The sequence below is a fragment of the Leptonychotes weddellii genome, chromosome 14, assembly GCF_054177405.1.
Source record: "Leptonychotes weddellii isolate Sample4059 chromosome 14, ASM5417740v2, whole genome shotgun sequence".
Lineage (NCBI taxonomy): Eukaryota > Metazoa > Chordata > Mammalia > Carnivora > Phocidae > Leptonychotes > Leptonychotes weddellii.
The window spans coordinates 60,672,884-60,686,541 of NC_138382.1; the positions used below are offsets into that span (position 1 = coordinate 60,672,884).

The 13,658-nt window shown below is 44.0% G+C and overlaps 1 protein-coding gene across 1 annotated transcript; it reads right to left on the minus strand.

Moving 5' to 3' along the window:
* Positions 1–5,688: 5,688 nt before the first annotated feature.
* OR2K2 (olfactory receptor family 2 subfamily K member 2) lies at positions 5,689–7,107 on the minus strand. Its single transcript, XM_031028318.2, has one exon. It carries the CDS (start codon positions 7,104–7,106, stop codon positions 6,156–6,158), a length of 951 nt encoding a protein of 316 aa, XP_030884178.1. The 5' UTR covers position 7,107; the 3' UTR covers positions 5,689–6,155.
* Between the last annotated feature and the right edge of the window lie 6,551 nt (positions 7,108–13,658).

Consider the following 13,658-nt stretch of genomic DNA (forward strand, 5'->3'; position numbering starts at 1 on the left):
CAGTTGCAAATGCCATGAAGTCTCATACTCTGTAGGATGCCATAATGATGGCTACAGGTCATATGTGTTTGTCCAAACCCACAGAATATACTAGCCCATGAGTAAAACCATACTGCAAACCATGGATTGTGAGTGATTGTGATGTGCCAATGTAGGTTCATCAATTGAATAACAAATGTACCCCTCCGCTGTGGGGTACTGATGATGGTGGAGGCTGTGGGGACGGGAGCAAGGAGTGTATAGGAAATCTCCGTACTTTCCCCTTAATTCTGCTGTGAACCTAAAACTGTTCTAAAGAAAAAAAAAAGCCTAATGAAAAAAGGAATTTTAAGAGAGCCAAGGTACCATGTTTAAGAACTTACCATTTAATCAACGACATAATAGAGACTATAAAGTAAAATAAAATAGGCAAAACACTGGAATAAACATTTCTGTAGACACACAAATGTCCAAAAAGTATATGAAAAGATGCTCAGCATCATTAATCACTAGAGAAATGCAAGTCAAAACCATTATGAGATATTACCTTATACCTATTAGAATGGTTAATGTATAAAAAAAGAAAAGAAAAAAAAATTACAAGTGTTGACGAAGATGTGGGCAAACTGGAAGCCTTGTGCACTGTTGGTGGGAATGTAATATAGTGCAGCCAATATGGAAAATAGTATGGAAGTTCCTCAAAAAATTAAAAATAGAATTATCATATGATCCAGCAATCTCACTTGTGGTTACATATCCAAAAGAATCGAAAGCAGGATCTCAAAGACATATCTTCACACCCATGTTCACTGCAGCATTATTCACAATAGCCAAGAGGTGGAAGCAACCCAAATGTCCAGCTATGGATGAGTGGATAAAGAAAATGTGTTATTCACATACGTGGCAAAGAAGATCAAGGTTGCAGATGGAATTAAGTTTGCTAATCAGCTGACCTTACAAGAGAGAGGTTATCTGCCTTGGCCCAAATATAATCACAAGGGTCCTTAAAAGTGGAAGGAGACAGAAGAGAGTTAGAGAAAGATGTGGTGAGCGAAGCAGGGTCAGGGTGATGCAATGTGAGACTTGACTCATCTGCTGGCTTTGGAGATGGAGGAAGGGGCCACGTTTGAGTCCCCTCAGGCTGCCATGACAGAATACCATAGACTGACCAGGAATTTACTTTCTTACAGTTCTGGAAGCTGGAAGTCTCTGCTTCAGGTACCAAACAGTGAGAGGCTGGAGAGAGAAGAGAAGCAATAAGTTCTCCTGCTGTGCTCTTGGGACCACAGTCCCTCCGGTCAGGAACAAGGGTTCTGTCCAAAGGATTTCAGGTGCCTGCCCCGCCATCATTGCTGGTGGCGTCACTGTCCCCACAGTACTGCCTGGGGATCTGGGCAGGAGATAATAGGAAAACATCAGGGAATGTACTTCACTCTTTCTGATACACAGGAGCCCCATTTCTCTTTCCAGACTGAAAAAGAAAAGGGAACGTCTGCTGGAGATCTTTCTGACTGAACCCAGTGTGTGGGTTTGGGTTTCAGCCTTCCCTTCAATCAAAGCCAACAAATACTGGCGGAGGGAGAGGAGGAGAGACAGAAATTCACCCTGAGTTTAGTGGTAGCTTGCAAGGTAGTTTCCTTCCCGGGTCTGCTTCTTATCTTATTTTTCAGAGTCCTCAGATAGATGCTCCACACATTCTGTCTAGAGGATTTATTTATTTATTAACTCATTCATTTTCTTTTAATTCCAGTATAGTTAACAGTGTAATATTAGTTTCGGGTGTACAATATAGTGATTCAACACTTCCATACATACAAGGATACACACAAGGACCAGTGCTCATCGTGATAAGTGCCCTCCTTAATCCCCATCACCTATTTCACTCAACCTCCCACTTAAGAATCTGTTTCTTGATTTCTCTCTCTCTCTCTCTTTTTCCTTTGCCTGTATGTTTTGTTTCTTAAATTTCACCTGAGTGAAATCATACCATATTTGTCTTTCTCTGACTTATCTCACTTAGCATAATACCCTCTAGCTCCACCCATGTCATTGCAAATGGCAAGAATTCGTTCTTTTTATGGCTGAGTAATATTCCATTATATATATACATAAATAATGGAATATTATGTATGTGTATATGTATAATGTATATATATATACACACACACACCACATTCCATTATATATATATAATATGTATATGTATATGTATAATGTATATATATACACATATATATATGTGTGTGTGTGTATATATACACACACACACCACATCTTCTTTAAGCATTCATCAGCCCAGGACACTTGGGCTGCTTAGAGCTTTTAATTGCTTTCTGTGGGAGAAACGGGATGGCACGTGCTTACTTCATGTTGATCCAAACTGGAATCTGTATCCTGGTTTTTGCCCTCTTCCTAAATAGAGTGTGCTCCCTTTCAATGCCCCTTTGTTGGCATTTCCTATTTGATGGCCTTTAAATATTAGTGTTTCTCTAGTTTCATCTCAAGCAATTTTCTCACTCTATACTCTCTCCCTAAGTTCATGTTAACCATGTTCATCACATAATTATGTATGTGCAACTATGTCACAAATTTCCATCTCCAGGCTGATCTTTCTCATTAATTAAAACCTGCATATCCTGGGGCGCCTGGGTGGCTCAGTCGGTTAAGCGTCTGCCTTCGGCTCAGGTCATGATCCCAGGGTCCTGGGATCGAGCCCCACATCGGGCTCCTTGCTCAACAGGGAGTCTACTTCTCCCCTGCCTGTCATTCCCCCTGCTTGTGCTTGCTCTCTGGCTCTCTCTGTGTCAAATAAATAAATAAAAATCTAAAAAAACAAAACAAAACAAAAAACCCCTGCATATCCAACTGATCCTTGATATTTCTACTTATAGGTCTCAAACTCATGACAAATTCAACATGTCTAAACCACAACTCATGATTAACCCTTCAACTCCACCATCAGCCTTTTTTGACACTCAGAAGTCACCACTGACATCTTCAGGAATGATCAAGTACCTCACTGAGTTACCATCACAAGTTTATTACATGCATATTTTTATTCAACAGATGTTCACTGAGCACTTGGTCCTTCACAAAAAGTCTGCACTAAACGTCCTCTCTGTGCCGGACCTGTGCTAATGCCTAGGTATACGATGGTTAATGAAACTGATAGAGCCCTTGCCTCCCTGAGCCTGCACACCAGCGCAACTGGTATGAAACAGGCCAACCCACAAATTATTATCAAGTTAGAAATTATGATAAGTGCTCCTAATAAAAGCAGCAGCAAGACAGAGCATAACACTTCCATGAAACTAAAGGAGTTGCATGTACCTAAAGCAAAGGATGCAAAGGGTGGGTAACCAGATTTAGAAAGTCCTTGAATGTCATTTTAAGGACTTCAAGTTTTCAAGCCACTGAGGGATTTAAGCAGGGAAGTAACATGATCAGATTTTTCTACAGCATAGATCTGGGTTATGTAATCAATCGTTCAGCAATTGGCTCTCTGTCAGATGTTGTTTTCCCTTCTCTGTCAAATATATCCCTCTTTTTAACAATACCTGAAAAGGACCCCTTACCCAGACTCTAAAAGTTATGACTGCAATTAGTAATGGTGGAGATGGAATCTAATCCAAATGAAGGAATGCACCATTTACCAATACTTAACTTTAGTATTACCTATAATATATAAAACACATTTATATTTATATTCACTTGTTTTCCATAGCAACTTTATGTACCATGTGGCTACAACTACTTTAACCCCTAATCTCTTAGGTACCAACTGCTACAGAGAGATCTGCCTGGGTCCCATCATGAGTCCTTTTCTGACATCTGGGTCATTTCTAATCTGTTTCAGTGTCCCATTTTGATCCATATCCCATTCTGAAACTCGTTTCCATGCAAATTCACTCAGTTCCTTGTGTCAAAGTTGATGACTAATTACAGAGGCTGCTCAGTTGCTGTGTCTTTAAGTTCTCATAATTCACTTTTCAGAGTAAAGATTTCAGATATGTCTAAAACTCTGGTTATTCCTGTTTATATTCTGTAGCACAGATATTACCGCGAATTCTGGGAGGCAGATAATTCGTTCTACTCGAACATAAAAGCCAGCTCTATTGTAATAAAAGCCTCCTACAGAATGCCACTTGACAATGACTCTGAAATTACCAGGAAATGCATGTGGTATCTGGTTGTGAAAGTTGAGGTATCCAAACAGAAAAAACAATTACTTCTGGGATGAAAGCTTTGTGGTCAGCTCACCTCTACTGCCCCAAAGCCAACTACTCAGGGCTTGCTTTCATCCTCCACTATCAAACATCTCTTGGCAGCAACACCTGGCATCCAATTTGTCCCCCTGCTGCATCACCAGAATTTTTTTTTTAGAGAGGGGGGCAGGGAGAGAGGGAGAGAAAGAATCTTAAGCAGGCTCCACGCCCAGTGCAGAACCCAAGGCGGGGCTCAATCCTACAACCCTGAGAAATCTTAGCTGCAATCAAGAGTCAGACGCTTAACTCACTGAGCCACCCAGGCGCCCCAGCATCACCAGCATTTTGCTGAGTGATAATTTAAAGTGTCTCTTTATGTGGGTTACACATCCCTGAACATGTAACGGAAGGCTTAGATCTAAGGGGATGGCCTACGAGTGAAAGCATCCAGAACTCAATAACCAATACTAAAACTCTTTAGGTCTTTCATATGTTGAAATTTGTCAGGTGGGTTAACCTTCCTCCACTCAAAACCCTCTCCCCTTCCCTACCCTGGACATGGAAGTAGACAAATGAGAGGGCACACACAGAGGAACAAACAATGGAAGGAAAAACAAAAGTAAAAGGCAACACGGGAGAAATGAGAACGAATCCTACTTTTATTTTGGAATGGTAGATTTTTTGCCGGAAACAATGTCTCCCAAAGTATGGTAATCTCAAAATCTGTACCAGAACTTCTCAGGGATCTATTTTTTTTTAACATTTTATTTATTTGACAGAGGGAGAGACAGCGAGAGAGGGAACACAAGCAGGGGGAGTGGGAGAGGGAGAAGCAGGCTTCCCGCTGAGCAGGGAGCCCGATGCGGGGCTCGATTCCAGGACCCTGGGACCATGACCTGGGCCGAAGGCAGACGCTTAACAACTGAGCCACCCAGGCGCCCCATCAGGGGTCTATTTTTAAATGCAGGCTATCAGGACCCCACCCCAGAGCTACTGAATCAGAATATCTGGGAGCAGAGAGGCCTAGAGTCCGCGTTTTTAACAAGCAAAATTTTTATACAAATAAAAGTTTTACAACAGCTAATACAAACATGGTCTCTGCAATCGTTGCCTATTTATATAAAGCAAGAAACCTCACTGCCCTACGGTGCTCCTGCATCATCTTCACAGGCGGTACGTACTTCTCACGGGGATTAGGGTAAAGCTGGTAAATGTCTTAGTTTACCCAATGGCTGCTGTGAACCTGAACGGGACACTCTCACAGGTTTCCTGGCCCTTGTGAAGTCAGTCACCCAATAAGGAGAAAAGGCTGACACACACAAAGCCTTCGTGCGGGGCCGAGAAACGGGTACAATTTACACAAGTGTCTATGCGCTGAGAAAAGCAGAGGCGGCAGGTGAGCAAATCACACGGGTACTGGAGGCTTTAGTCAGAAAGTCAGGAGCTTTCACCAGGAGTTCTGAATGAGGAAGGGCAATGACGGTTCCACCACAGCAGTGGAAGAACACGCTCTGCAAGACAAGAGGAGAAATGTCGCAGTTCAAGCTCTGCAACTGGGTGATGTTGAGCGAGTCTTTTAATTTTTCTCTAATCTTCTCATTTGCATAATCAAGGCCAATCTCTATTATTTGTTTCTTTGTATCTTTATGCGCCCACCTCATTCTAGAAAGGCTCTAAGGCAGAGAACATGCACCAATTTCTTCTGGCGCCAACACTCACTGGCTGAATTCATCCAGGTTTGCTGCAGGGGCAAATGTGCGGGAATGCTACAGACCCAGACTTCTCCAACCAGGAAACACAGCAGACAGAAAATACTACCAAATGCCAACTGCAACCTCCTACTGTCCACGGGCAATCACTTCGGTGTACACATATGTCACAACTGTAAAACTACAGGGCGAGGGGTGAAATCAGCGTTCTAAGGGTGAGCAGAATTTCTGTGGTGAATTCTGCCAGGAGCGCACCCCTGAGTCAGAGACGTTCGTGTGCTTGATACAACGGTATCTGGCCCAGTACTTTTCTCATGGCATCTTTGACTTCTTTGTTTCTTAAACTATAAATGATGGGGTTCAACATAGGGGTCAGCACTCCATAGAGCAGTGAGATGATCTTATCTACTTCTTGTGAGCTCGATGAAGGAGGCTTTAGGTACATAGAGAGGGCAGCCCCGTAATACAAGATCACCACAGTCAAGTGGGCACCACAGGTAGAAAAAGCTTTGTTTCTTCCCTCTGCCGAGCTGATTCTCAGAATGGTGGAAAGGATGAAGACACAAGAGATGCAAATTAAGAGCATGGGGATGGGCAGGAGAAGCACGCTGACCACCAGCATGATCACGTCCATGAGCAGTGAATCTGTGCATGCTAACTGCAGCATGGCCAGGATTTCGCATGTGAAGTGATCAATGAGATTCCCACAGAGGGGTACCCGCAGGGCGAAACTGGTTTCCAGCAGGGCGCTCAGACAACCCGCCACCCAAGAGGCAGTAGCCATGTGCATGCAGACCTGCCTGTTCAGGAGGATGGGGTACCTCAGGGGGTTGCAGATGGCCACGTAACGGTCGTACGCCATCACGGCCAGGAGCACACACTCTGTGGAGCCCATGGAAAGGGACAGATACATCTGTACAGCACACCCAGAAAAGGTAATGGTTTTCTGGGATGACAGCAAGTTCACCAGCAAAGTGGGAACAGAAGCAGATGTATAACAAATATCCACGAGAGAGAGATTTCCAAGGAACAAGTACATGGAGGCTTGGAGGCGTGAATCTAGGATAATGACCAAGATCAGAGAGCTGTTGCCCAAGAGGGTCATCAGGTACATCACAAGGCTGAAGACGAAGAGAACAATCTCTAACGTTGGGTATCTAGAAAAACCCTCCAGGAAAAAAAAGCTCCAAATGGTGAGGTTTCCTCCTTGCATTTCCTTTTTTGCACCTGTAGTTATTCTAATAGTGTTCTCTTCATTTCATCTGAGGACATAAAGAGGTGGATCAAGCAGCATGTTCATTTAGTTAGGAAAACACTTTTGAACTTATTTTCACTATTATAAATACAATTTTACCACAAGAAATCACAGGACTTACCTATTGATCTAAAGGGGGAGAAAACAGGTTTGATCTACATAAAAAACTGATACTTCCACAGCAAAATTTAGAAGAGAGTGCATTTGAAAACAAGATTAAACACATTTATTACCTGAATGTACCCATTCTAATACCCATTCTGATTATATTGAAGAGCCAGTTTACAAGTCACACAAAATAAGCCACCTTATTTAAACACCAACACACCCATGGTACAGTCTCGTTCACTGTTGAGACCCATACCTTCGTGAGTACGTAAATCGTGCTAAATATTATTCCCAGGCAATACTCTTCTTCTACATTAAAACCCATGAAGATCTCGAATAACGTTAAAACCCATGAAGATCTTGAATATGCAGAAGTTAAACTCCCTTTTTAAGCTACCTTAAAATCCCTTGGGAAAGAAGATTATGGATCATCTAATCATAAACAAGACGCTGAATGTTTTGGTTTTTTACATTTCACATGAACAGAAAGAAAAGACAAAGGCGTACCTTGCTTCTGCACTGATACTGCTCTTTATCACCTTCAATCATTTTCTTTTCCCTACTAGTTCTTTCCTTTCTATTTTTAGATATCTTCGTTCTGAAACATTCCCCGCGTCGTCATGGTCCCCGTGCACATCCTACCTTTGCTCTTTCTCTCACAGGCAAATTCCTCCGTGATATGGTTTACTTACAATGTTTCACTCCTCACTTTCTCATCCCCTGTGTTCCTTCTTGGTTTGTCTTTGAACCAGCGTTTTCATTTGCTTCCCAGGTCCCGTATTTCAAAAGCCGGCACACAGGGTGATGGTGTAATCACGTTGGGGGCAACAGCTTCTATCATGCCCCTGGAGCAGCAGAGGATTTATCCGATGAGTTTTCATTATATTATGTTATTCTCTGTGACTCCTGCTCCATTGTATCTCATTACTAGCCTATTAGCAAGCCCTTCCGCTGTTTCCTATTTTACTCCTCAGTCCCCAAGCAGCTTGCATTGTAGGTCCAAACATTATCTGCTCCCGCTCAGGACACTGTTGGTATTCTAGGGAATGCCTATCAGTAGGACTTTCCTCTGCGGTCCTCGAGCATGCAGAGTTCGTGCTTCTCCTCCTAAGAGCTCCATTTTTCCTACATCACAGTAGGGAGTTCTTACTCATTTGTTGGTTAACAGATTATTTCTTAGGGATTTCTCTGCTAGATTTTATATTTAACAAATTCTGTACAAAAATTTTATATTATTATAAGATTATTTTAAAGAAACTAAGCGTGTGCGTGTGTGTGTGTGTGTTACTCTTAAGACTAGCAAAAAAGACACAATGTTTTTTTTAGAATGAAAAATCAGCCCAGTTGCCAGAGACTTCGTATTTTCCTACTGTTTAAAAATAATAGCCAGGAGGGGCTCGGTTAGTGACGGATGAGACTCTTGATCTCAGGGTTTGAGCTCAAGCCCCACACTGGGTGTGGACATTACTTAAAAAAAAAAATCTTTAAAAAATAATAGTAGCCAGGAAAAATTTGTCCTGCCATCTGAATTCCCTGTCATCAACTCCAAATAAAATATTGTTTAGCTATGTGCAAGAAAGAATGAATGTATCCATACTTAAAATGTTAAATGTATTATATAAAAATCAACATTGTAATTCATTTCTTTCAAAAGTATTGACTGTCACCTCCATAACTAAAAGTGCCACAGACTACATAAATTTAAATCATCTGTTTTGTTTGGGGGGAATACCTGTTGTCCCTGAGCAATTTAAAGTTCAGCAGCTATAATACACAGAGGTTTGAAACTTTAGATCGTTGAGGGATAATGTCCCAATGATCCAATTATACCAAACTTTTAAAAATTGAGACACAATGAGCCACAGTTCTCCCAAAATAGTTTCAAAGAACTCATAAAAACAAAGTCTTCTATTCCCACACACAATGGAATATTACTCAGCCATCAAAAAAATGAAATCTTGCCATTTGCAACAACGTGGATGGAACTACAGGGTATTATGCTAAGCAAAATAAGTCAATCAGAGAAAGACAATTATCATACGATCTCACTCAAATGTAGAATTTAAGAAACAAAACAGAGGATCAACAGGGGAAGAGAGAAAAAAATAACCAGAGAGGCAGACAAACCATAAGAGACTCTTAATCACAGGAAACAAAGTGAGGGTTGCTGGAGGGGAGGGGGTTAGTGGGATGGGGTAACTGGGTGATGGACATTAGGGAGGGCATGTGATGTAATGAGCCCTGGGTATTATATAAGACTGATGAATCACTGACTTCTACCTCTGAAACCAATAATACATTATATGTTAATTAGCTGAATTTAAATTTAAAAAAAATTTTTTTTAAAAAGAGTTTTTTTCTTGAATGATTACAGTGTAGAATATTTAACAGTCTACAGAGAAAAGATATCCCCAGAATTCTAAGATACACATTTTTTCATTTGTGGAACTACTCCCTAGTTTTCAGAGTTTACAGGAAGAAAGTTTACTGTTTAAAGCACTTGTCCTAAACAACTTATCAGAAATTTTACTCAAAACACATATATTGAGGAGGGCCTTAAAGCAATGAACCCTCAGCAGCAATGGACACACCTAGCACCCAGATCTTGGTTTCTAAATACAATTCTCACCTAAAAAGACATGTAGTTCCCCTTTCCAAAGCTGGAGCAGGAAAAGACAAGACAGACCTAGAGCAGCTTACTGCACTAGAATATCAGGAAGTATGCAAAGAGTGACAGGAAAATTTCAAAAGGCCATAGGAAGCCACTTGATGAGGTTCCCATTGGCCAAATCTGCAACAGATTATTTGGAGCATCAAAATAAATAATGGTTAACATAGATTATAATCCAGAGAATAAAATAAGAATGCATGAGTTCTTCTGAAAGAAAGTAAGGAAAACTCTTCCTTACAGGAGAATACCAAAAAAATAAATATAAAAGAATGATGTCGCTAGAAAATCATTACAGGTTGTTGTAGTAATAGATTAGAACAGGTAAAATGTTATAGCAGGTAAATGTAAGCATCAGAGTGGTCAGAAGTAAAAGTTGGATGAGAAAACAGGGTATTTACATGGTGTCAAAGTATCGCACCACAAACTACTGATTAATTTCAAAAACAAGGTAATAATAGCTTTCCAGCGGGGAGACATGGAGGGCAACCACCTTAACATCACCAACCACGGGACCAACGGATTCCATGTGCTTTCTAATACGATGGACTTAATACCACTTCTATGATATTCCCATCAAAAATACATAACCTGAATCTAATCATGAGGGAAAACCAGACAAAATTAAATTAAGGGATATTCTGAAAATAACCGGCCTATACTTATCAGAACTGTCAAGATCAGGAAACAAAGGAAATGACTAAGAAAAGGTCCAGGAGATGAAAGAAACATGACAACTAAATGCGGTGCATTACCCAGCAGTCAGTATTAGACCATGGGGGCGGGGGGAGCTCTAAAGGACATTTTTAGGGCAATAGACGAAATTTGAATATGGGCTGTAGATTAGATAATAGATGGATCGGAGTGAAATCTCCTGATCTTCACAACTCCATAGTGCATATATGTAGGAGAACGTCCTTGTTCTAAAATACTTCAGTAGCTAGTGTTACAGGGACAAAATGTCTCCAACTTACCGGCAAAGAGTCCATAAAAAATGTTCGCTCCGGAGCGGCTGGCCCTGCACGTGGCCCCACCGCTCCTGGAGCCAAGTCCCGGCGGCAGCGGCGGGCGGGGATCTGGGGCCCCGGGCGGTCCCCGCAGGCCTAGGAGGCGGCGACGCAGCGGGGCCGCGGGGCCGGGGGGCGGGGGGCCCGGGAGGCCAGCTGCGCGGGTGCGCAGCCCGGGCGTCCCGGCCTGTCCCGCGGCCTCACCCCGGCCTGCGGCGCCACCCCCGAGTCTGCCCGCCGGTCCCCGCAGCAAGCACGTGCGGGGCGCCCGGAACGGCAGGACGGCACGTGCGGGCGCTACCGGGGCGTGCCCCAGCCGGACCAGCAGGGTGAAGCGCATCCCCGACCAGCCCTGCCCCAACCCAAAGCGCAGAGGAGCCTGGCTCGGGGCAGGGAGAGTGCGCGCGAACAAGGGCTGAAGGCGCCCTCGGGGGCCTCGTGGCCACCGGGCCGAAGCAGAGGCCCCCCCCCGGCCCCCCACAGGCCACCCGGTGCTTCGTCACGACCTCCCCGCGCAGCTGGTACCGAGGGGTCGCCCCGCCGCGCGCGGGAACCCGCTGATCAATCACCCGGGGTTGGGAGCTCGCGCAGGTGTAACCAATGGCTTCTGGAACACTCCTGCGGACGCCAGCAACACCGGGATGCCAGGTCGGGAGGCGCACTGACACCGAGCCGGTGGGTGTGCGGCTGGCGGAGCCTGAGGAATGCGGGGCTCGAGGCCTTCCGCAAGGGCACTGGCCCCCGCCCGCGCCCGCTCAGCCTGGACAGGGCCCTCCCTGGTGGTCGTCATTTACGAGGACGTGGGGAAGCTGCCGGACGAAGTGTGGCACAGACCCCGCCCGCAGCGGCTGCGTGGGTGCCGCCCCCACGCGCCTCCAGACCGGCCCCAACGTCCGTCTCCTCACGATCCCGGGGCGCTTGGTGACCTGGGTCGACTCCTGCGGCCATCAAGGCCACGTGTCCCGTGGGGCCACGTGTCCTCGTAGTCTGCATGATACCACCGTGGCGTCCGTGTGTCCAGCCGACGTGGAGGGTCTCTCTGGCCTGCGAATGTGTGCACACTGTCCACAGGCCGACTCAGGAGTCATGTTGCTTGTGTTTCGTGGTGTATGTCATGTGACCCTGCGTCTCACTTCCTGGGGTGCCCTTGTCCTGCTGCCGTGAGCCGGCCCCAGCCTGTGCTTTTCACCCTGGGCAGCAAGGGCCCTTGCCCTGCGGCCCACCACCAATGCCGGGCGTCAGCCTAGCCTCACCCACTTCTCCTGCCACTGGCCTTGCCTGGCCCTTGGGCCCTTCACCTGCGACAGGGTGGCACTTGCCACCCTCAGGACCACCTTCCCGAGGCAGAATAAACTGAATCCTGTTGGGGGGGCGGGGGAAGTTTACTTTAGTTGTGCGTGGACAGCAGGTACATTTGTTACCATGTTCTTTTTGCAAGGTATGCAGTTTCCATCTTTCCTGTGTCCTTATGACAGTTCATATACTCTGGATCACCAAGGGTGAATGGACACGCCAGATAAAGAACGACCAGAACTTGGGCATACCACATGAATAAGCAGATTTTTTTTCCTCCTTAGGAAAAGAAGTAACTAACAATAGACCTAATTAAGTTGTAGAATGACATTTTGGGGATAATGGGCTAGAGTGGCCCATTCATGATAAGCTTGAACTAGTTAAACCTGCTACACCCAATGGGCTTGTTTGACTGTAAGACACAGGAAACAACGCAGAGTTAATGACTTCACAGTTTTCATAAGATTCATCTTGAAATTCTACTCTCCTACTAAACATCAGTGCTCACAATAAATCTATCACCAGGCAACAATGCAACAATAATTTTGCTAGAAGATTGACAATGAGATATTAAGTAGAAATGAGAGGCATTGATATTGGAGAAAAGGAGATAAAATTATCACTTGCAAACTATATGATTTTATGTCTAAAAAGAAGAGATCCAATTAAAACTGTTCCCCAGCAATACTAACAGATAAATAAAAATCAGTAATTTTCTTGTAGCCAGTTGAAAGATATAGTGACCAGAAAAAGATGCCATTATCAATTATATTAAAATTCTGAGAAATCTTAGAATGACTCTAGTAAGAACAGTGCAGAACTTACATGAAGGGAACAATAAAATTCTAATAACAGTAGTGACATAACCAGTAAACTAAATGAATCCTGATGCAACATCTTGAGTCCACTTTTGTTATTTTGATCAATAAACAAAAATAATTCTTTTCTGAAGAGTGCCTGGGTGGCTCAGTTGGTTAAGTGTCTGACTCTTGATTTTTGGCTCAGGTCATGATCTCAGGGTCATGAGATCAAGCCCTGCTTTGGGCTCAGCTCTGGGCGTGGAGTCTGCTTAAGATTCTCTCTCCGCCTCTCCCTCTGCCCCTCCACTGCGCTCTCTCTCTCTCTCTCTCTCTCTCGCTCTCAAAATAAATAAATAAATAGATAGATAAATAAATAAATAAATAAATAAAATCTTTTCTGGCAAGACACAAAATTACTATATTAAAGTGATACCTTCGGGCGCCTGGGTGGCTCAGTTGGTTAAGCGACTGCCTTCGGCTCAGGTCATGATCCTGGAGTCCTGGGATCGAGTCCCGCATCGGGCTCCCTGCTCAGCGGGGGTCTGCTTCTCCCTCTGACCCTCTGAGCACGTCTCTCGTGCTCTCTGTCTCTCATTCTCTCTCTCAAATAAATAAAATCTTTAAAAAAATAATA